Source organism: Melanerpes formicivorus, unplaced genomic scaffold (assembly GCF_026170545.1).
Source record: "Melanerpes formicivorus ecotype bairdi unplaced genomic scaffold, bMelFor1.0.p_v2 SCAF_5, whole genome shotgun sequence".
NCBI lineage: Eukaryota > Metazoa > Chordata > Aves > Piciformes > Picidae > Melanerpes > Melanerpes formicivorus.
Window position 1 is genome coordinate 19587362 of NW_027142357.1, and position 21648 is coordinate 19609009.

Here is a 21648-nt window from a genome sequence, read left to right on the forward strand (position 1 = left end):
TTATTTAGTGCTAAACCTTCCAGTTTGTAAAAACAAGGCTGACACAGAGCCTGACATGAGGCAGTGAAAATAATTAGCTCTCATTTTCTCAGCCTCCTATTTCCTTCTCCCCGCTGTGTTCTCTTTCCACTAAACCACCACATGTCAGTCGAAATGGGAGGCAATTAGTGGGCTCATTTCAGTCCCCACAACTGTGCTGAAAAGAAAGTATTTATGATGGCACAATGAACAGCTGAAAGATTAAATAACATTTGCCTTTTGAAAAGAAAATGACTTCTAGCTAAATGGGCAATTTTTGATTATTCTCAAACAAGCTTAGAGTAGTTGGTTTTTAAAATACAAGAAAGGAAAATGAGTCATTTTTAGGTGAAAGAATCAAATAAAACTTGACACAGTAATGCAAATAACTGATGTTTTATTGCAAAATATGTAAATGTGTTATACCCTTAACAATGGTTGGTGTCTCAGGTCAGGGCAGGCTGTTGCCAGCCAGGCTCCAGTGAGAGAAGGTGGCTCCACCGCCGGTTTTGTTTCAGCTGTGCAGGCAGAAAAAAACGGGCGGAGGGGAGGCCTTCCTAGAGAGATGGTCTTAAAATGTACAGAAACAAAGCAAGCAAAAGATATATTTATGTTATCAGTTGCCTGGGTGCCTCCTCTGAAAGCTGGAGCCCTCACTCTGCAGGGCAACAGGCACTGACTGGCTGGAGCTTTGCCTGCAGAAGCACATGGCCTTTTTAGCATCTATGCAGACCATTTGTGGTACCAAAAATATCTGTCCCTTGGCAGTGTCTTTTTTTAATATTCCACACTATGAAGCTCTGTGCCTCCATGGAGGGGAAGAATGGTAAATACTGGGTGCTGCTACGTACTGGGAGCTGTTGCCCCAAAAAGAGTGGGTTGTGGCAGCTGAGATGGAGGGTTCTGCGTTAATGGCAGTCCTGGCCCGTGCTATAGCAGTTACCAAAAGCTGCTCTTTGCCATGTGATCGGAAGCCAATGAGGATCGCTGCAGTCACTGGTGGCATCATCATCTACAGGACCAGCCTGCTTGCAACAGTGGGACTGTAAAGGATGAAAAAACACAAGTCCCTTCTGTGAGGGCTACTTGGGTACCCTCACACACTGTGTGCCCCAGCCCTGGTGAGGGGCTCCAGTGGCATTTCCCATTAGACTGCTTGTGAGAACTGCACTGGAGCTGTGCAAGCACCACATTACCACCAGTAAGCAGGGCAAGACATGCAGAGGCTATGCTTCACACACAGGGGCTTGCAGCCACAGAACACGTCCTGTGCATGCTGAGGCCCCTCTTCCAGGCTTTTGTCTGGAGAGGACATGCCAAGCCTATGGACCACTGGGAACCTGTCTGGCCTTCTGCAGATGTATCCTTCACTGAGGTTTTATGTGTGAGTCACAATATATTGAAGGCAGCAAGTTAATTCAGAGTGGCCAAGGTATAATAAAGCTTGAGATTAAAAAGTCTAGAAAGTCAAGTTAGCAAAGTACCTAACTGAAAAGTTTGTATTCCTCTTCAGGATTGTGGAATAATTTCTGATAGGAATCTATGGCTTAGAAATGCCTACACGAGGATTGTAAAAGGTGGCATTGGCTTGAGTTTGACCTCAGTTACACATGGGTGCCACATCTGGAGCAATCCCAGTGGAAGTGGTGGAGTTATACCAGCTCCATCATACATAAAATCATTATGTGGTCTAGAAAAGCCTGTTTGAAATAAAACAGGAGGAACTCAGATCACTTGCCCTAAACTTGACCCACCTCCTCAGCCAGCTATGTGAACCAGGTCTTAATGGTGCCAGCTACCCTTGCATTAACTATTACCCTTTAGTAGTGAAAGCATTGTGTTTTGAGATATAATTAAAGAGAGAGGATTCAGAAGATAAGGTTTTGAGATAAGGTTAAAACCCACTACATTAGAAAGTACTTGCAAGTATCTTGCAAAGGAAGGGTCAGAAAAAAAATTATTTCTCTGCCAGCTTTACTTATTGAAGTAGTTTAAAATATCTACAGAGCATGAGGAATAGGTATGGCTGACAAACTACAAAAATCATATCATAGTATCATAGTATCAGTCAGGGTTGGAAGGGACCACAAGGATCATCCAGTTCCAACCCCCCTGCCATGGGCAGGGACACCTCACACTAGATCAGGCTGGACAGAGCCTCATCCAGCCTGGTCTTAAACCCCTCCAGGGACGGCACCCCAACCACCTCCCTGGACAACTCATTCCAGGGCTTCACCACTCTCATGGTGAAGAACCTCCTCCTCACATCCAGCCTGAATCTCCCAACCTCCAGCTTCATTCCACTCCCCCTAATCCTATCACTACCTGAGATCCTGAGAAGTCCCTCCCCAGCCTTCTTGTAGGCCCCCTTCAGATACTGGATAGGCCACAATTAGGTCACCTCAGAGCCTTCTCTTCTCCAGACTGAACAGCCCCAACTCCTTCAGTCTGTCCCCAGAGGAGAGGTGCTCCAGCCCTCTGATCATCCTTGTGGCCTTTCTCTGGACACCTTCCAGCACCTCCAGATCCCTCTTGTAATAGGGGCTCTAGAACTGGACGCAGTACTCCAGGGGGGGTCTCACCAGAGCTGAGTAGAGGGGGAGGATCACCTCCCTCGACCTGCTAGCCACACTTCTCTTGATATTTTTAAATTTTAGAACTTGGCCATTTTTTTTCTCATTTGTAATGTGAGGAGCACCCTAACACCCCAAATTAAATGGTAATATTATATGTCTGTCTAAACTAGGAATTACTTTTAAGAAAGTAAAGAAAGGTTTAATGGGAAGGTGGAGAGGCAGAAGGTGCACTAATAGTCTCAAGTACTTGTGAAGCTGCATTCCAGTAACAACAACTATTTCAGTACTGTTTGGTCTGGTACTGTCTACATTTTGCCGGCCTAGGTTTCTCCACATGAAGAGTTGGTCACAATGTCTCTCCAAAGTAGCTTTGATATTATATTCATTTTTGTACCACACATTTAAATAATAGCATTAGAATAGATCACAGTTTGGATATTCAAGGCTAGAAAATAGTTCATGCAGTTAGCAGATGGTCTTGAAAGGGCTGCACTCATTACCTTGTCAAATGGAGGGAGAGATAACTGGGGAAAAATCAGGCAAAATGGTGAGCCAGCTTCAAGGCTTGTGTTTAGATACAGGTTAGATTGTGCCACACTTGGTGAAAAATGAAAACATTCAAAGGCATGGTGAAGTGTGTCCTTTTGCAGACCACAGCTAAGGAACGCACCAACAGGACACTAAAAGACTGTGAACTGTCCATCTTAAAGGGTTGGGTGATTCATCAGTGTGGAGCTGACACAGCTTAGACACTTTTCTCTGATTGGGAAATTTTAATGAGACTCCTAGGATAAGAAAGCCATTGAAAATTCCCTCTGCACTTCTGTGAATCAGATCAAGCCACAATTACCAGGCTCTGGGGTTTTTTTAAGGGTCTTTGGTATCTTGGAGTTAACTGGTGTGTGCCTTTCTCTTTTTTATTTTTCCTTTTTTTTTTCCCTTTCTTTTTTTCTTCTTCCCCCCCCCCCCCCCCCCCTTGTGTGTGTGTGTGTGTGTGCAAAAACATATTAAAAAATGTCTAAATCTATCACCTTTCAGCTCAGTGAGAATTGTGTACAGAAAGGTCATTAAAAGGAAGTAAATTAAACTAACCACATAACTTGAACTACAAAAGTTGGAAAAGAAACCTCTAAAAAACAGGTTAGCCTTGCGGTGCTCACTCCTGATGCATTCAGAGAGCACAAAGGTCAACTGAGATTTCATCACCTCCAAAGATGCAGCTAAAAAGGGAAGGAAACTGTAATGAAATGACTGGTGGAAACCAACATAACCCCACTGGAAGATGCAGTTTAAATTAGATAACAAATCTCAGGCTGGTAAAGTAGTGAACAGGGAAGTCAGCATTTCATTCAGTGTGCAGAACAAGGCTGAACATTCAAATGCCATCCTGAAATGTATTCATCAGGATCCTTGCCACAAGGCCAGATTTTTAGCTGTAAAGATGGCGGAAGGTACAACCCCAGGTGCTTCTGCTGACCGAATTTTACATGAACAGGCAGCACTATTTCACAAAAATGGTACAGTAAAAGACGTTTCAACCCTTCAATCCTGGTTTACCCAGTATCTCCAACTCGTTTTGGAACAAATTGAGATGGCAGCACTAGCTGGCTTAAAGCAGCCTCTAGGGGAGCTAGAAGATTGCATCCAGGGATTTCCGAAGAAGCAAGCCAGCCCAATTTTCTATATTGTATGTACCACATCAGGCTTTGTTAGTGTTATGTCTAATGCAAACTGTCATGCTCACATTCGCCCTAGCATCCTGCCTGAACACTCCATCTCCTCCATCCAGTCCACTTTTGAAAACTGGCTTAGCTGCAACATATTTAAAGGCATGTATCGGCTAATAAGCAGATCTCAGACAGTTTCCAGCCCAGACAAACTCAGGTGACGAATTGCACATTCCATGGGATGGCATCAGGGCACAGGTCAGATACCAGGGAAGGAATGCCTGCACACACAGAGGGAATGGCTTCCTTAGGAAAGGGCCTGACAGCACACAGAACAGAGAGGATCAATTAGGAAGTCATGGGGAAGGCAGGACTAAGAAAAAAGGTTCTCAGATGGCATGTCACAAACCTCCAATGGTTACATCAGCACTGTGCTGGCCCACTGAACAAGCCTCATCCTCTTGTAACAATTCAGCTTCTGACCCATAGACTTTGCACACTGTCTCACTTGCAAATTCTGCCACCAAATTAAAATATTTACTTGTCCTCAAACTTAGTCAGTGTTAGTGCAACCTGAATTTCTCTCCAGCACTCCTTGTCTTGCTCTTTCCAGAGGAGGCTGCCCACCTCCATGTACTATGGCTCACAACCCATATTGTAAATGGAAGTGAGATATGAGCTATTTCATGGACTTTTTGTTCCTCGTAGAGTTGCAAATGGGAGAGAAAGATGCACACCTATAAAAAAGCAGCTGTACTGCTACATGCACTCAACAACACTGAGACAGTCTAAGTAATTCACATAGTGATAAAGAAAATTTTCATAGAAAAAAAGAAAAGTGCTTAGGATAAAAGAAACAAGCAAAAAAAAAGGAAATCTCCAGACAAAAAGCAAAAAGCTTTTTCAAATTGATGAAACGATTTCAGTCAGAGTCTAAGTTCCTACTAAGTACAAACCTAAATGCTTTCTCTGCAAGCACCACTAAGTACAGAAATCAAGAGACTTCTGCAAACAATACACCCTGAAAGTAAAGCAGCCAGATAACACAAGATGAAAGTCAGCCACCCACAAGTTTAGGGTGGACACACAATGCAGATTTATCAAATACAAAAGGAAACAAATCCTGCTGTCATAACCCCTGACTCTAACTCAGAAATGCTTCGCACACCATTTCCACGTAGATGATTAATTTTAAAACCCTTGAACTTGGGGTCCATGGCAGGCTGGATTGAAAATGAAAAAGAAAAAAAAAAGCATGGGACAAACCTCACCCTCAAGAAAAGACAACATGGAACGCTTGCTGGAACATCTGGAGGCATTAATGCTCCTGTTACACAGGGTGTAAAGAGAGATCCTTGATCCAGCTTGGAGCCGAGGTTTGATTAGTGTGTGGCATGCTGGCAGTTGCCTTTACCAGCCACTGCACAGTAGTTTTGCCATCTGCAGTGTGCTGTATCAACCCCTTCCTCCTGCCCCAATACGGTGAGTGAACATGGTCACCACCAGAACCTGTCCTAGCCTCCCCAGCTAGCAGCTATGCATACCACATATTTTCCAAACTCCTCTTAGTTGCATAAAAAGACATCACCTTTCTGCCAAGACTGCCCACTAACATCAGGGATACTGCACTGCTCAACTGTAAATGTTTGTCTTTTTTATACAAATGGGTATTATTTCACACCCATTTGGATAAGAGGAACAAAGCTAATGGCTAAACCGCAGAAATTATGGCTAAAAAATAGTTTACAAGGAAATAAAAACCTTCAGTCAAAGCTTTCTGTGGTACTCTTTTCTTCCTTACCTGCTCTGGGGTGCAGTTGCCCATTATTTGGTCAGCACTTTCCAAAGCATGAAGATTCTCATAGCAAATTATCTTTTTTTGTGTCCAAAAAACACCAGACCTCCTGGGTAGTGACTTAACCAAACCAACCAACCTACTCCTTCCAGCTTACCTTTGGACCATTTCCAGGCTTCAAGTGATAACCAAAAACAAGTTCAAGATTCACTACTTTCTCTACATTTTCTTCAGCTTCATCTGCAGAATCCTGCCAAAAAAGGGCAAAGTGAGGTTTCATATCTACAACAGGAGCAAGGCCTTTGCTGGCAGGAAGGATTTGCTTTTCAGATGCTACAAGTGTGGCAGGCAGCAGGAAGGAGCCATCACTTGGTCCCAGTCACACCACCCCAAGAGAAGCCAGGGCTTCTGCATGGGTTTACAGCACGCAGTGAATGGCACCTGGGAGATGTTGCATGCTTTCTGCTCCTGACTGAGCCACTCTGGTGCAGCACAGTGCCTCTGCAAGGACCTTGGCAGCCACTGCCATTGGAATTGCAGTTGGAACAGCAGCAAAGCCCTGACTTTCATTTCCCCCTTCAGGGAAGTTTCACTGTACATAAATTCAATGTAAGTGGATTTTACTCTATGGCTGTGCAATAAATTATGACTAAAGAAGCTTTGGGGTCTAGAATTGCTTGATTAGATCACCAAATTAAATCAGGAAAGTATCTGCTCTGGCAACCCCAAGGTTCCCAAACACTCTCTCCCTTTTTCATGGCTCTTGTTACTGATACCAGAAAACCAACAGGTTAACACAAGGGTGAGCAGACATTATAAATCATCCTTCTTTCCTGTAACATTAAGAAACTGAGGAGTGATGGGCTAAGGGTCTACTGTTCTTTGGTGGTACTAGTTCAGAGGAATGGCTCTTAAAAGTGATTTCTGATTAATGACAGCAAAGGAATCACAACCAATAGTCTTTTAATTTAATACTATCAGTTCTATAATAAAATCTTTAGATCCTCCCTGAAAAGAACTTTTATTAACCTATCGTTCTGATGTGAACCATTGCTTCTGCTGACTCTCTGCATTTCTCACAACCCTCTGCAGAAACTGCTGCTTTGTCTTTGCACAAACAATAGGCAAGTTGAGACATGAGAACAGTAAAATATTCATACAGACATGAAAAAGACTTCTCATATAAAAAATGAGACTTGCCTTAATTAATGGTGGAAAATGAAACAGATTCAGGTAGTCATGGGTTAACTTCTCAATAGCAGTCTAGAAAAAAATAAGTAACAAAATCAGATGAGAGTTACTCACTGTCTCATAATGCAAATCCCAGCATGGCAAACTGTCCAACTCTGTGTGCACTGTTTGCCATTGCAGATAAAAGAGCATGTGAGAAGAGTTCAAAATACAGCCCTGTTCTGGAAACTATTATGGTAGGTCAGCCCCATTTCACATTCAGAATCAGATCTGCTTAATCAGAGAAAGAGATGTTTAGGGGGTTGTTTTGATTGTTTTTATTTATGCTCAATCAACCCAGGAAGCTGAAATATTTCATTTTGGGCATTATTCACTTTATTAAGTTTCAATAATTTTCCCTGTAGGAAATGTAAATTAAATATATCAGTAATGGTGTGTGGCATGGAAAAAAATGGCTGGTAAGCAAAAGGGGAGTAAATCTGTGTGACTTATGAGCTAAATTTGCAGGATTAGCAATTAGGATGCAAGTATCTCTTTACTAGAAAATTGTGGTGTAAAATCATTGAGATCCAACAGAATTACAGATGCCACTTTTACAGAAATCCTTTTCCAAAGATGACTGCCAGGAAACTTAACTCTCTCCTGTGGCTACAGTATTAATACTATTACTGTTTGCCAGAGCAGTATTTTCTTAACTCATTACAAGCTTAAGATATTTAAACTACCATGAAACAAAGCTTTAAAAGCAAAGGAACCTGGCCATCAATTGGTTTAAAAGTTGTCTAATGGAGTTTTTGTTAGTCAAAGTTTGTTTTAAGCTACAGATGAGATGTGAAAGGTGAGAAGTTCAGAGATTTCAGTTCAAGTAACTGTTTTCATATCTGCTCCTCCCTCAGCTAAAAAGAAATCTTTGGGGAGAACTCTCTCTGAAGATATCCAAGGCTTTCTGCCAGGGGAACAGCCCTCCTAGGTGAATCTTCAGCAGTACTGACAGTCCAGCCCACAAAAACCCCAAGAACTACAGAGGAGTATAAGCACATTTTCATGCTTCATAAAATACTCAGGTTGCTTTGGGTTCCAGATCCGTATGAACTTGGGGGGGGGAGGGGGATTATTCATACCAAATACGGTTGCCTTTTTTTGTTGTTGTTGATATGAATAAAACCTCACAGATTCCTTCTTTATGTTCATATTATAAGCTAATGCAACATTCAACATACACAGTTAAATACCTTTAAATGGATGATGTGTCCTCTGGAAACAATTCCCATGGCTTTTAAATCCTCCTCTTCTAGCAGAAGTAATCGTTTCCCAGTGATATGATGTTCCTTGAACAAACTGGCATATACATTCATTTCACCAGAAGCATCACCTTAAGATAAGAGAGGTTATTCAGAAATCCACAGGGGGCTTTACTGGAGGTGGAAAAAGATGAGCAAATGTACACACACTCATAAATGTGACTATGAAGGTATACATTAATGGCTTTTACCTTTTCTAGTAAGTTGTTGCATCCAGAAAAACTGCAAAAAAGAGGAATCAGTCTTGAAGTTCATATTATCAAAATTTTATATTAAAATTACTTGGAGTTCACAAGTAATTGCTCATTTTAAAACAGTATTTTAAAAGATTTCTAACTTTGGGTTAAAGGACTCAAGATTCACCCATGAAAGGCCTTACTTTTATTTAGAAATTTAGAACTGCCTCCTGTTTTGCAGCCACCTTCCTCAGTTTATCATTAGAAAGAACAACAGAAATGACTGAAGCAGAAACTTAGGGATCTTTCACAAGCTAACAGGGCTGAAGTTAAGGAGTCAGGGCTGTTATGGCTTTCACACCTTAGCTGACAACCCCATGATGCGCAACACGCAAGGGAGGTCCTAGGAGGTACATTAAAATCACACATTTCTATGCTCAAGGTAAATCATGGATGTTTCTTCTTCAGCCTTTTAACTGAATTTAAAGGTGAAAAAGACTCAATGCTATTATTATAGATGAGAGATTCCACATCCCTTAAAAAAACCCTTAACTTTCAGTTAATTGCCATCCTGGGGGCACACAGTGGGACAAAACCTTCAAACCCATTTTCTCCTTTCCAGGACAGGTCTTGCTGAGACTGATCTTGGGGCACTTCCATATTCCTTAAATGATCGCTCAGGAATGTCTTCCTGGCTACAGACAGTTCCCACTACAAATTATTTTCTGGACACTGATGAATGTGGCTGTTTTATGAAAGTAACTCGAGTCCTTTATTTATATACTCACAATAATTTAAAAACCTTTCTGGAAGACAAGTTTCACCAAAGAAATAGCAGTAAAATCTCACCTAAATGTTCTGATCCGGCTCTCCCTCCCTCCATACCCACTGCCATTTGTAGAGAGCTCCAGCAGTGCAGCACGGGCCACATTAACACAAAATACTCACCACATCTTCTTCGGTCCACGCACAAATATCAAAGGAGGGCAGCAACTGTGTGAGAGATATGAATTGAAAAGAAAACCATCTGACCATTTTTTAACCCTCTACCCAAATTTTACTCTGGTGGATGATTTTATTCAGGTCCTTTTCCCCTGAAAAGGGCAAGACTTCAGGCTGCATCTCTCTACACTGACATACTAAAGCTTTTGACTCCCACTGACCACAAGCTGGTTTCAACAGCATGGTGGCAGTGCTAAGTCAATTCCTTCACTTTGTGTAGATAAAATTATCAGCAGATTTCAAATAGAAACAATTCAAGATGTAAAAGTAAACCATGCAATGCTAGGGACTCTCTAGCTGCCCTTCCTCTTGGCTTGTGGCACCATGGGTACCACTTGATTTCTGCAGGGAGATGCTGTGATATGCCTCTCCCAAATGATGGGTATTTTTCTGCAAAAGGAAGGAAAACAGCAATGAAAGCACAGTTTGGAGCTGGCCCACTGTGGCTAGTATTCCTGTACAGCAAGCCTCTTCGTTTCTGCCAGCACTTTGTAATTGTTTTCCTGAGGCTGGGGAGTGCAGCACTTCTCAGCCTCCTCCAGTGCTGTAGTCCAGGCGAGGCACACTTTGTTGTATGTAAGATGGTCTTAGCTTTTGAAGCACAAGGAAACCAGAGAGAATGCACAGAAGAATGGCTGCATTAAGTGAAACTCTGGGGTGATTTGAAAATTGACAGAAGAGATGTCATCACTGTAATACTGATTGCCATTTTACTCATTTGAACATGTGGTATCCTCAGGCTTCACCTTCTTGGCACTTTTATCTAGCTGAAGGGCTAACATTAATTGACATGTATGTCAGTGTCCCCAAAGGGCTCAATACCATCATGCAGTTGGAAACTTATTTGATGTATATAGCATTGGCGTATGAGATACTGGTCAATTACCCACCAGACTCCAAGGCTTTGTTACCTTCTCCCAAGAGCCCTGCCACCCATGAGCTCTCCAGCCCCCACCCACAGCCACCCTAGCAGGCAGTCATTCTGCCTGCTTCCAGCTGAAAGCTGAGCCCCAGGACAGAGTTGCCCACCATGCACCTGAGCACCTCCCTGGCTCTCCAGGCACCAGAACATGTATAGTGTAATTTACTGACAACTTTCAGTCATGGCTGTGAAACACTCTTTGGAGCATCCAGGTGAAAGTCTCATGGAAGGACCTATGACTGCCCAACACCCCTTAACTTCTGCCTCCTTATCTGCAACTTTTTGTTGCTCATCCCACTTTGATGACTCCTCAGATTCTCTTCATCCATCAAAGTCTCAGCCAAATCTTGCTGGACACAAATCATCTATGAGACCAGTTGAAGCCACTTCTGTTAGGAGGACACGGTGGATCCTCAAACCCATCCCTTTGCCCACTGCTTCCCCACAGGGGACAGAGCCAACAGCATCAGGGGTAGGTGGCAGAAGGAAAGATGTGTCTGCCAGAGAAAAGAGAACTTGGTGCCATGGGCTAGTAGTCATGAGGTTTTGGGTGACAGGTTGGACTTGATGATCTTTGAGGTCTTTTCCAACCTTATTGATTCTATGACTTTTTCTTTCTACTACACCATGTTTCCAGCCAATCTTCTCAACCTATCTGCTGTCAGTCAGGCATTCCCTATGCTAACAGCTACCTGCAGCCTGGGCAGGATGCTGTGGGGCAAAAGTAGTGCTGGGGGAAGCACCTGAGCAGGAGGGAGGGCAAGAAATAGTTGTAAGCACCTTTAAGGCAGTGGGTCGTGCCTTTTGTAGGGACTTACAGCCAAACCAGCTGGTGTTGCGGGAGGAGCCTGGTACAGTAATTCGTATGACTGAATCATTCACTGCAGAAGTCAAATACTGTATTTTTAGTTACACAATGGGTTTTCACACCTTTCCCCATGTTTAAATATAACCAGTGGCAGAATATGTTCTGTATTATTTCAAAATTTTTTAAAAAAGTTTGGAGAATAAAAGGAGAAATGTCACACACTGAGTAAGACAAAAAGTGACTTAAACCAGCAGGCAATAAGGAACCTCTTGAAACACCAGCATTTTACACAGGGACACAGATGCATAGAATTTACTGTCAAAATGTTTATTGCAAAATAGAAGTTTGGAACAAAGAGAAGCAAAGGAAAAAGTTCACATCAAAAGAAAGTTTACGACACCAATTGAAGAAATTGAATACATTTCATGATTTCGTTTTGTTTGTTTGCTTTGGTTTTACACTGGAAAATCAAATCCACAGTGTGAATAAAACAAGACATCCTATGTCAAGTGAAATAAAGAGGGTAACTGATGCTGGAAGGTTTTACCACACAAAAGTGTAACATCACATGTTGAACACAAATGATATATTCAGTTTACAGAATGAGTTTTGGCACAGGCATTGCTCTCAGCTTTGTTTTTTCAGAAGGGAAAATGAAATTTTCTAACACTGTGAAAATATTTTCTATTCAAATCTCATCGGTTCACACTTGAACTGCAAGTAACATTGACTCCTAGTATTCAGTACAAAACATTTTCAGTAGTGCAAAAGCAAGAAATGCAGTGGACTATATCTGGCTTTAAAAGGCATTATGAATATTTAGCACACAATATAAAATGTTTAAAGAAGTTGGTTGTTGGTTCTACAGTTTCAAAATTAAATTTTCACACGTCAGAAATCTCTGTGCAGATTTTACAGTGTACACTAAGTCGAAGTCTGGGGAAAAGGGATATGTCTGTCTCTCCTCCAGACTCCTACCAGTGCATTTTAACGTCTGTGAAAATTACTACATGAACTTACTTTTCTACCTGAACATTCTACCTAGGACTGTAGTTAAAACCTCTGTCAAGTTAGAAGTCTTATTAAAACCCTGTAAAAGTTGCCTGATTACAGAAAAAGGAACTACAGTACTAAAGACACACAGTGATGCTGATGAATACATAACAGCTATGTGCACCCTATGGATCTACTGCTCCTGCTGATAGCAATATAAACTATTATTGCATCAGATACTTAGCTCAGAACAACCACTTTAAAATCCAGAGGGGAAGAGAATCACAACATTGAACAAGAACACTGGAACAAGAAACAAATGTCATGAATGTGACTATGTGACAAGGAGCTGTGCCAGACCTCTCCTCCTGGAAGCCCTTCCCATCTAGAGAAGACTATCTCCATGTCAGGCAGCACACAGCCAGTTGGGAATTCAGCACACCTACACACCGTACCTTAGGACACTTGCTATTCCAAGGAACTGGTGGTGTTATCATCACAAAAATTACTAGATCAGAAGTTTCCTCCATTAATTTCCCCTTCCACTTTGTCCCCAGTGCTGAAGGAAAAGAAAGGGAATTGGACATCCTGTCTTGGTCCCAGCTCTCTATCTTTAAGAAAGCCAAAAGCCAGTTCTTCTCTTAGGCCATTTACCCTCTTGAGTCAATCTTGGCAATGCAACAGCCTGGTAAAAACACAAAGTTCAGGCCTGGTTCTTACTTTCCCACTATCAAATGCAGCAGTATTATTTTGCTGCAGATACCTCCAGACAGCAGAGAAAACTGGGATCCCAAAAGGCCTGGTGGGCACTAGTGAGCTGAAAGGTGTACAAAGCGTGGGAAGGGTTTTGGTGACATTGCTCACAGCCCAGAGCTGCCAAAGAAACACATTCTGGGTTTGGTTAATGCTTTCGTAAGTTGGCCTACTCTGTGGCTGTACCTGTTGTGGAAATCTGCATAACCTAGTGATGATACAGGTAGAAGACTGGAGAACAAAATCAGGTGTGAAAAGATGAAATATTCTGACCTCCTCCAACCAACATACCTACCCCCCATAGCTACTTTCAGAACTTTTATCTAGTGAGAAGCATACCAGAGGCAGAAACAACACAGCCTGATTCTCATATATGATTTTTGGCTTGTAAACTGGAGACACCTGGTATGAAAATCATCAGAGGAAAGTAAAAATGCAACCAATACCATTATTTTTCTAATAAGCAAGCCAATATCCCAAATATAACACTGTCACAAGGGAACTACACCAGAAGAGTTTGTCAGGTTATTACCTTCTCTACAATTCAGAGACCACCTTTGCTACTTTGAACACACAGGTAAGTGTTATAAGAGTTTAAATTTTTCCTTAATATAGCCTAACATGGTTGACAAATAAAGTATAAATAAAGAAAAGGGACGGGGGGAAAAAAATCCACCTTTGTTTTACTAAAAAATACCAGAACTAAGTAGAAAGCAGAAATTCCTGTGAGCATGCCATCAAATTCTGATGATATTTTGCTGTTATAAGCCTGGGTTAGTACAAATCCTTGAAGTCACACAAATCTTGTGATTTTGCAACTACGTAACCCTGTGTCATATTAAGGACTATTATTTTTACTTCTCTAAGGAGTGGATTTACAAATTCAGTTAAAACTCGTGCAATATAAATGTGCACAAAGTGCTCTGAGATTGTCACATGCTAAAAAAGTGCAAAACATCAGTGCTAGGGACAGGTTTGGGGTTTTCATTTTGAATACTAAATGTACTGAACCAAATTTATTTTCAGTTAAAGCTGAACAGTGCTACACTTGTGGGGTGAAGTAATTTATGCACAATGACACACATCTTAAGATCTAAAGTGCAAATATTAGATTACAGATATCCATCAAATTTTCCTGGGTGCAAAGTGGCAGTGACAAAAATAGAATAATTGCTGTGGGTGTTAGCAGACATAGACTTGTAAAAATAGTATAGATCTGCATTCGAAACAGCCTAATTGCTCGTATTTCCATTTAATTATTTGGCCTTCTATGTCCCTTTTTCTCCCTAAAATAAGGTTGCTTTGATGGACCTAAGAAGCCATCTCTACCTGTGCCAAAGGAGCAAGTTTCTCCTTGGAATACTCCATAAACTTATGACATAATTTAAATTACAATTCTGTCATGAGAAAAGCTTCCTGATACAAGAATGTTAAAGTCAAGCCAATGTATTTGTAACTGCTAGGAAAAAGGTAGAATGTGGGATGACATCCTACAGAAATTAACCATCTTGGAGGGCCTAATGCTGCGCAAACTGAGTGGAACAGGCTAGCTTGAAGCTCAGCACTCACTGCCTTGCAGGATACCAGACCAGTGCTGATGTTTAAGGACAATATAATTCTCTCTCACAACCCCAAGAGGTGCCCACTCATCACTCTAAAAAAAAAACCCTCCTTCAAAGAACTTCTTCTTTTGTTGAGTGAACATGTAATGATTTCAGGCCTGCTGTTATCTAATGTATCTATTTTTCTCTAAGCTATCTACAAAAACACTGTAATATGTAGGTTAGAGCTGTGTAACAGGCAAGCCTATAATTAAAGAAGCCACTCAAAACCAGAAGTTTTCATAAAAGAAACCCCTCCAGTAATTGAGAATGAAATTTTGATGCCTTACTCCCACTGTAGGTGAACTAGACAGCAGAATTTTTTCTTTTGAAATGCTGCCCTTCTTCCTTGGGTAAATATTTTACAACATATTCCTTTCTAACCTGCATTTGTGTTTGCACTGGTTTCCCTCCCTCCTTCTGCATCACCACTAAAGGGGTCATCAGGAGAAACGTACTCACTGCTCTCAACATAAGTGCCTGGCAGACAATTACTGCAGCAGATTGTTACACACTGAGTTCTATGGTAAGTCACAACAACAGTGGCAATACTTTAAAAGTGATTTAGCTGTAAACAAAGGGATGCAGAGACTACTAAATAATCCTCATGTTACTACCATCATGGAGAATTTCATAGAAGCCACAGCAGTAGGGCCCAAGCTGAAATGCCATTGTTGCTTCTCTTTGTCCTTTTATGAGGGTAGCACACATGGTTTAAGAGATGCAACCAAATCAAAATTTACTCATTTTTACTCTAACATGCAAGAATAGGCCCACCAGAGTTAACGAGGCTTCCTGGATTTACATCAGCATAACTGAAAATTAGCTTTTAGATCGCAGTATCTGATAATAGATGCAGAGGTCTGATTGCAGTTCGTTTTGCTGGAGTGAATTATATACACATGCACATACACAAGGGGAAAAAAGAACACTTATACAAATCATCTACTAATAGGGATTATCTGGATTCTGTTGCTATTCAGTTTTCAAAATATGTATTTAACCGACCCCCTTCTGCCGCCAACCAAGCTTCTCTCATCCTAGGAACATATCTGTGACTTTGTACAACACCACCTTGAATATGGTGTTAAATTAAAAATGCAGCAAACCCCTTCACTGCAACAGTAAGAGAGAACAGATTATAGAGAACAGCAAATCTGGAAGGACAAGTACATATTCACAATTGACAATTAAAGGGGTAAGGGAAATAACAAAAAATACATAAGAAAATTTTGATGTACATTACAGGCATTGAGGTTTCCTTCAATGTTTTCAGATCTTTATCAAGTTTGTCAGGCCATAGTTTCTGTAATCAGGCATCAAGAATTATAATCATGGTTCATGAAATACTAATAATCTCAATTTGTTTGGAAAGTTTAGCTCCAAATTGCATCAAAGCAGAAATAAGCCACCACAATCTAAACAAAAACCCAACATGTCTTTCTACAAACAAACATGCTCAGCCTGGAAAACATCTCACTTTGGTTTTTTTTAATTCTTTTTTCTGTTACAGGATTTAAACAGACCAAACTGACAGGATTCTCATTCTAAAGCTTTATTGTTTTGCTTTGCTAAAACTGATTTCAGGGTTAACTCTATAACTGATTTCATTCACTGCTTTCATCTGTGTCATCAAAATAATCATCATCATCCTCATCATCTGACCAGTCGAATTCACTGAAACCCAAAGCCATGTTGATTTTCTTTCCTTTTCTCATAGAGGTGGTTTTAGAAGAATTCTTTTTGGCTTGCATGTTTATCTGCATTCCAGAATGCAGGACAGATCCTGCTTGGTTCAGAGAGAAGATATCCCCAAAGCCCGTCATCATCAAGGCCTTCAGACTTTGGTTCATGCCAGCTACCTCCCCGTTACTTGTTGCTGTAATCTGACATGACATCTCTGCACTGTTTGACTCCTCTGTTTTAGATTCAAAGTAAGACTCCTCAGACATTCTTGCAGCAAGAGGTAAGAAAAACTATTTAAAGGAGGAAAGGACAGAGCAAAAGTGAAAGTTAGAACCAATTTAAAAATTGAGGAAAAAGACACCACCAGATTAGTTGGCAATCAACAGAAGGCACAATGATTAGTCAATTCAAACACAGAGATCAAGTAAGAATTCATTAAACCAGACAGCTTCATTCTGGGGTCATTGTTCTTAAACAAAAGTGCAAAATCACTGAGCATGGCAAGAACCACGGGTAGCAGAGCTCTCATGACAAAAGAAGGTTCGAACTCGTCAATCCTCCATTTTGTACAGCAAAACCCACAATGTGGTATTTCCCGGCCAGGCCAACTGGCTCCCAGAGCAGTGCAGGTACAACAGAAGTCTGAGTGAGCTGCTTAACGGAACTTTTCAGGATTGAAGAATAAATCATGCTAAAATGCGAGAATCCAAACATGCTCCCAAAGTTTGGTGCAGAAATAGCAGCAGCAGTGTTATTTGTGCAAGATGGTTTTAAGCATATGCTCAAAAGGAGAAGGGGTAAGCCTGAGATGGCCACAATCAGAAATGAGCCTTTCACCAATGCAAAGGACATAGGAACCAGCCTCCAGCCCACACCAGCACCTTGCTTCTGGAAGCTGTCCCCAGCAGGCAGGGGAAAGGTGGCTTTTTGCTCAGTTGGTTAACTTCTTCAGCTTGGTTGTGTTGCCTTATTTTTTGTTTTGAGTGCTTTCCATAGATAACTGCCATTTGGTCACGTAACATATTAAATCTCTATTGATGTAATCTTCACCTACAGATAATGGCATTTTCCTGACCCTGTTTGTAATAACAAATTAAATGTGCCCTTTCTAGCTAAATAATGATTACTACCCCTTCAGAGTGGCCAGGCTCGTAACCTCTGTGACACGCGCCTGTTCTCCACAGCAAGTAAAAGCTCAGGAGTTTCATCCCTAATTAAACTACGTACTAAAGCTACCAAAATGCAGCTGTGTGTGAACACCTGAACTGGCCTTTCTTTCAAAAGCTGTTTGCAAAACTACCTGCCCCAAATTCATGGGCAGGAAGCTGACAAAAGAGCAGCAGTTGGTCACAATGGGTTATACAAGTGATTACGGTGATGCACTGGTAACAGTGGAGGCTCCAGGGCCGAGCTGCTCAGAATACCCATTTCTTGGCAAAACCACTTAACACTGGCAAATTGTCTATCACTGAAAAGGGCAGTTATCTCTCTTTTGTTCCTCTCAAGTTCTTCCCTGATTATACTTGCTTTCTCTTAGCATTGTGGTTAACAAGGTAGTGATCATGGTTTAAGAAACAAAAACAAAATTAAGAAGGTGGGGAGATGGGGTGCCCTAAATACTCCTCAGGCATCCTGTGATTCAGTGAGGAAAGAATCTGCAGCTAAACTTCTGTATCCTTAGTTGTACAGGATAAAACAATTACACCACCACTAGGGTGCTACTCAGATGAAGGACACCAGAAGCTCCTACTGATAAAGAGAAGTAAAACTTTAAAAAAACAAGCTCTAGCCACAGAAACAAGATGCCCACCACATATGATTCAGTGTCAGGCAGGTGCTTCCATCAGCTATTGGAATTTTAGTCACTTTGAAGCCATGGAAAAGCATCCCATGAAACCTGAGAAGAACTCCCTATAAAAATCAACAAAGCTGCAAAACAGCTTTTCTCTAGGACACGTTTCTGAGTCAGTGTGCAGTGACTGGCAGTGGGTAAGCTGTGAATGGGCTATAACTGTGGCTCTTAGAGATCTGCACACAGGGAATTTGCAAAGATCAGACTCAAAGGTGTCTATTGTGTAAGACAGCAGAAACAGGGTCAAAACAAGAGAAGAAAGGAACACTACTTCCACAGAACTGTTTTTAAAGATTTGCCTTAGCCTTATCTTACTTGGATGTGTGCAAAGCTGTATTTCATCCTTTAGAGCAGGAGCAGCCTGCCACTCATAGCTACCTATCACGCAGGATGAAGCTTCTACCAGTCCTAAAATACTGGGAAATCAAGTGGCAGAGAATCAGGTGTTCTCCTTTCACTTGGTTTGAGTTTCTTTTCAGCACACCACTTTAATAGTATCTGTTTGCCTCTGGTCTTTCCTGCAGAGCAAAACAAGTAAGTGACTGCAGGGAATAAAGCACAGTACCAGCTAAGGCACAACAAGGCCTAGAGCAGGTGAAGAACCAGGTATAAGCCTAGTGGACACCCTAAGCTATGTTACTTGCTCTAGTTGCCATACCTTTACTACTCTTTTTACAGCCAGGGTAGCTTAAAATCAAGCAGTGCACCTCCCTGTTGCAATCCTGTTTCCTACTGCTGCACAGATATACTCTGAATCAAGGGATGGAGACAGACACTTATATCCTCGGGTTACAGCTTGCAGCAGAATGCCCAAGGATATTTTGCTAATTATTTACAGCTATGAATTTAAAATACAGCTGGGTTTGTAACTAGTACCTTGTGGAACTTTGCTATCCAAAAACCAATACTGCTTCAACAAGACAATTTCTGCTTGTAGTAATTTTTTTCCCCAACAAATGGGCTCTTTTTAAAGCTGTTTTTGTGTAACCATTCACTAAACATCTACGGGGGTGGGGGGGAGAGAAACAACGAACCAAAACAACGTGCATTTCCTTATTAGAAAAAAATGCATTTAAATGCAATAGGAGAGCTGGGTTAATGTTATGCAGAAAGATAGTTCATGCTTAGCACAATAGGCAAAGCACAATGCTTTGTTCTTTCAGCGATACCAGCCCTAAGTGAAAAGTGGAAGTCATAAGCAAGTACAGCATAAAAAAAACCCTAGGGCCTTGCTGGTGAAAAGATTTGCTCATTAAGGCAGTGTCTCATGCTGTGCTCAGGATAGATGATGGCCCGCAGCTCAGTTACTGGAAGTTTGCAAGCGTTAAAGCAAGCATACAGGTATCTACTGAGAACACACAGTATCTGCACATAGGAAGACATTCCTTCTTCATTATTTCACTACTGCATATTCCTAGCTGGACCGTGAATGCAACTTCATTCAAACAACAGCGATTAGCTATGCCTTAAAAAAAAAGTATGTAAACAGGTCTGGTTGGAATCAAGGTTTTAGGCAGGATAAAAATGGGCAAAAGAAAAATCACATGCTACTGCAATCTCAATTTGGTATTTGCTTTGGCTAGTGCTTTAAAACTAAGTAGGTAATGCAGTATTTTTCTTAACAATTCTATTGTTAGATGTCTAGCCATGCACTAATGATGTGGCCCTCCCTGTGCCAATCCGTAAAGAGCATCATATTTTGTTAAGAAATTCAAGATAATCCAAGCAAGTTTTTTAAATTCAATTTATTAACAAGCATATGGCAATCCTACAGCTAATAACTGGCCATACAATTATGTTAACGATCATTATGAAAAAAGCCCTAAATTAACACCTCAAATTTTGACCCCCCTTTTCAACATAATGGAAATTTGCTTTTAAAAGAACAGAATAAAACCCATCTACATAGGTTTCTCAAGCCTTCTTCTGCAGGAAACAACTAATTCTTACATTTAAGACCAAATCTTGCATCCATTAAAGTCAACAACTTTCTGGGTAAAAAATTAATTTATTGAATGCAATCAACTTTTAAAGCTGAGAACTGTAATTAAATCAGTGGGAGGCTACTTTGGTGCCCATGGCACAATATGAACTATCAGCAATATCTGATATTGAATGTATTAGATTAATTGTTTTGTAATCAGTATAGTTATTTGCAGTCATGTAATAAAATAGACTTTAATTGGCCCAAATGGACAATTGGAGAAAACAGAGGCACTCTTTCCTTGGCATGTCTTTAGATTTACAGAGACAAAGCTCCGAGTACTTTCTGAAGAAAGATGAAAAGTTGAATTATTGTCTACTTACGGGAGTATTGGACTGCTCAGTTAACTTCTGCTCCCACATCCTCAAACGTCGCTCCCGTTCCTTTAATTCCTGCTCTTTAAAGCTCAGATCACGCTCCAGTTTCTTTAGTCTCTCTAAGGTTGCCTCAATTTCACATCTGCACGGAGACAATTTGTTACGTTTTGTCTTTTCCCGACAGATATAAATTGTTCATAATTCCCTCTCGAATGTTAATTAAATATGAAAGGCTGAAAAGTACAATACTAACTCAAGCAGTTAATTTAATTATTACCAAATGCAAAGCCTTTCAGAGCTTTAAGAACAACCGGCAATGTTTATACCTGAGAATAACCATCAGGCCTTCAAGCTGAAGAAAAAAAACATTTAAAAGGATAAAACACCATAAAGTAACAACATTTTAAAAAATAAAAAAATAAAATGCCATCTTTTCTCTCAACACTATGAAACACGACCTTACCCATAAAGGAACTGGCAGCAGGATGATCATTACTAACACAATGTGGGCAGCCTAAGAAGCCCATTTACCCGAGTTTATAACTTGGTTATAAATATTACTGGGACTTACACTCAAAATATACAGAAGCAGTACTGAGGTGTTTTTCTCAATTACCTTTCTGTTTCTCTAGGTGAAGATATAAAAGCAGTAATATAAGCAATGACACAACCCTACAAATTGTTACAAATATAAGCTTCTTAAGTTAAAAACAGTTAATAAAAGGATTTGGTTTACTTTTCTCTGCTTCTGCTTCAAGCATAGATGTAAAGTGTGAAAAATAAGAAAGGCAGGAAGTGAAGGCAGTACTGTAAGAAGCTCTCTTTATTGCGTTGCACTGCACTTACCTCATGCCTTAACAAAGTGGTTTCTTTTGACATGCTTTCAGAGGGGCAGTATCTTTTAAACACAGAAATTGAACTGCTCCTGGAAATTCTGACTTTAACAAGTTTTGCCCTACAAATGCATGGGTGTATAAAGTACAGAAAAATAATTCCATCACTGAAT

General features: G+C 40.8%; 1 protein-coding gene across 3 annotated transcripts in view; it reads right to left on the minus strand.

The window, feature by feature from the left end:
- Positions 1-21648, minus strand: part of MAP3K20 (mitogen-activated protein kinase kinase kinase 20) — an 89870-nt gene that overhangs the window by 12028 nt on the left and 56194 nt on the right. For 2 of the 3 annotated variants that reach the window (XM_068138558.1, XM_068138559.1), the window contains 6 exons: positions 20649-20784; positions 9673-9717; positions 8740-8770; positions 8480-8619; positions 7257-7319; positions 6214-6306 (listed from right to left, as the gene is read on the minus strand). In XM_068138558.1, coding sequence (XP_067994659.1) covers positions 6214-6306; positions 7257-7319; positions 8480-8619; positions 8740-8770; positions 9673-9717; positions 20649-20784 — 508 coding nt within the window. Of the gene's footprint in view, positions 1-6213; positions 6307-7256; positions 7320-8479; positions 8620-8739; positions 8771-9672; positions 9718-11762; positions 16780-20648; positions 20785-21648 lie in introns of those variants that run through there. The other variant, XM_068138560.1, reaches the window with a different exon arrangement.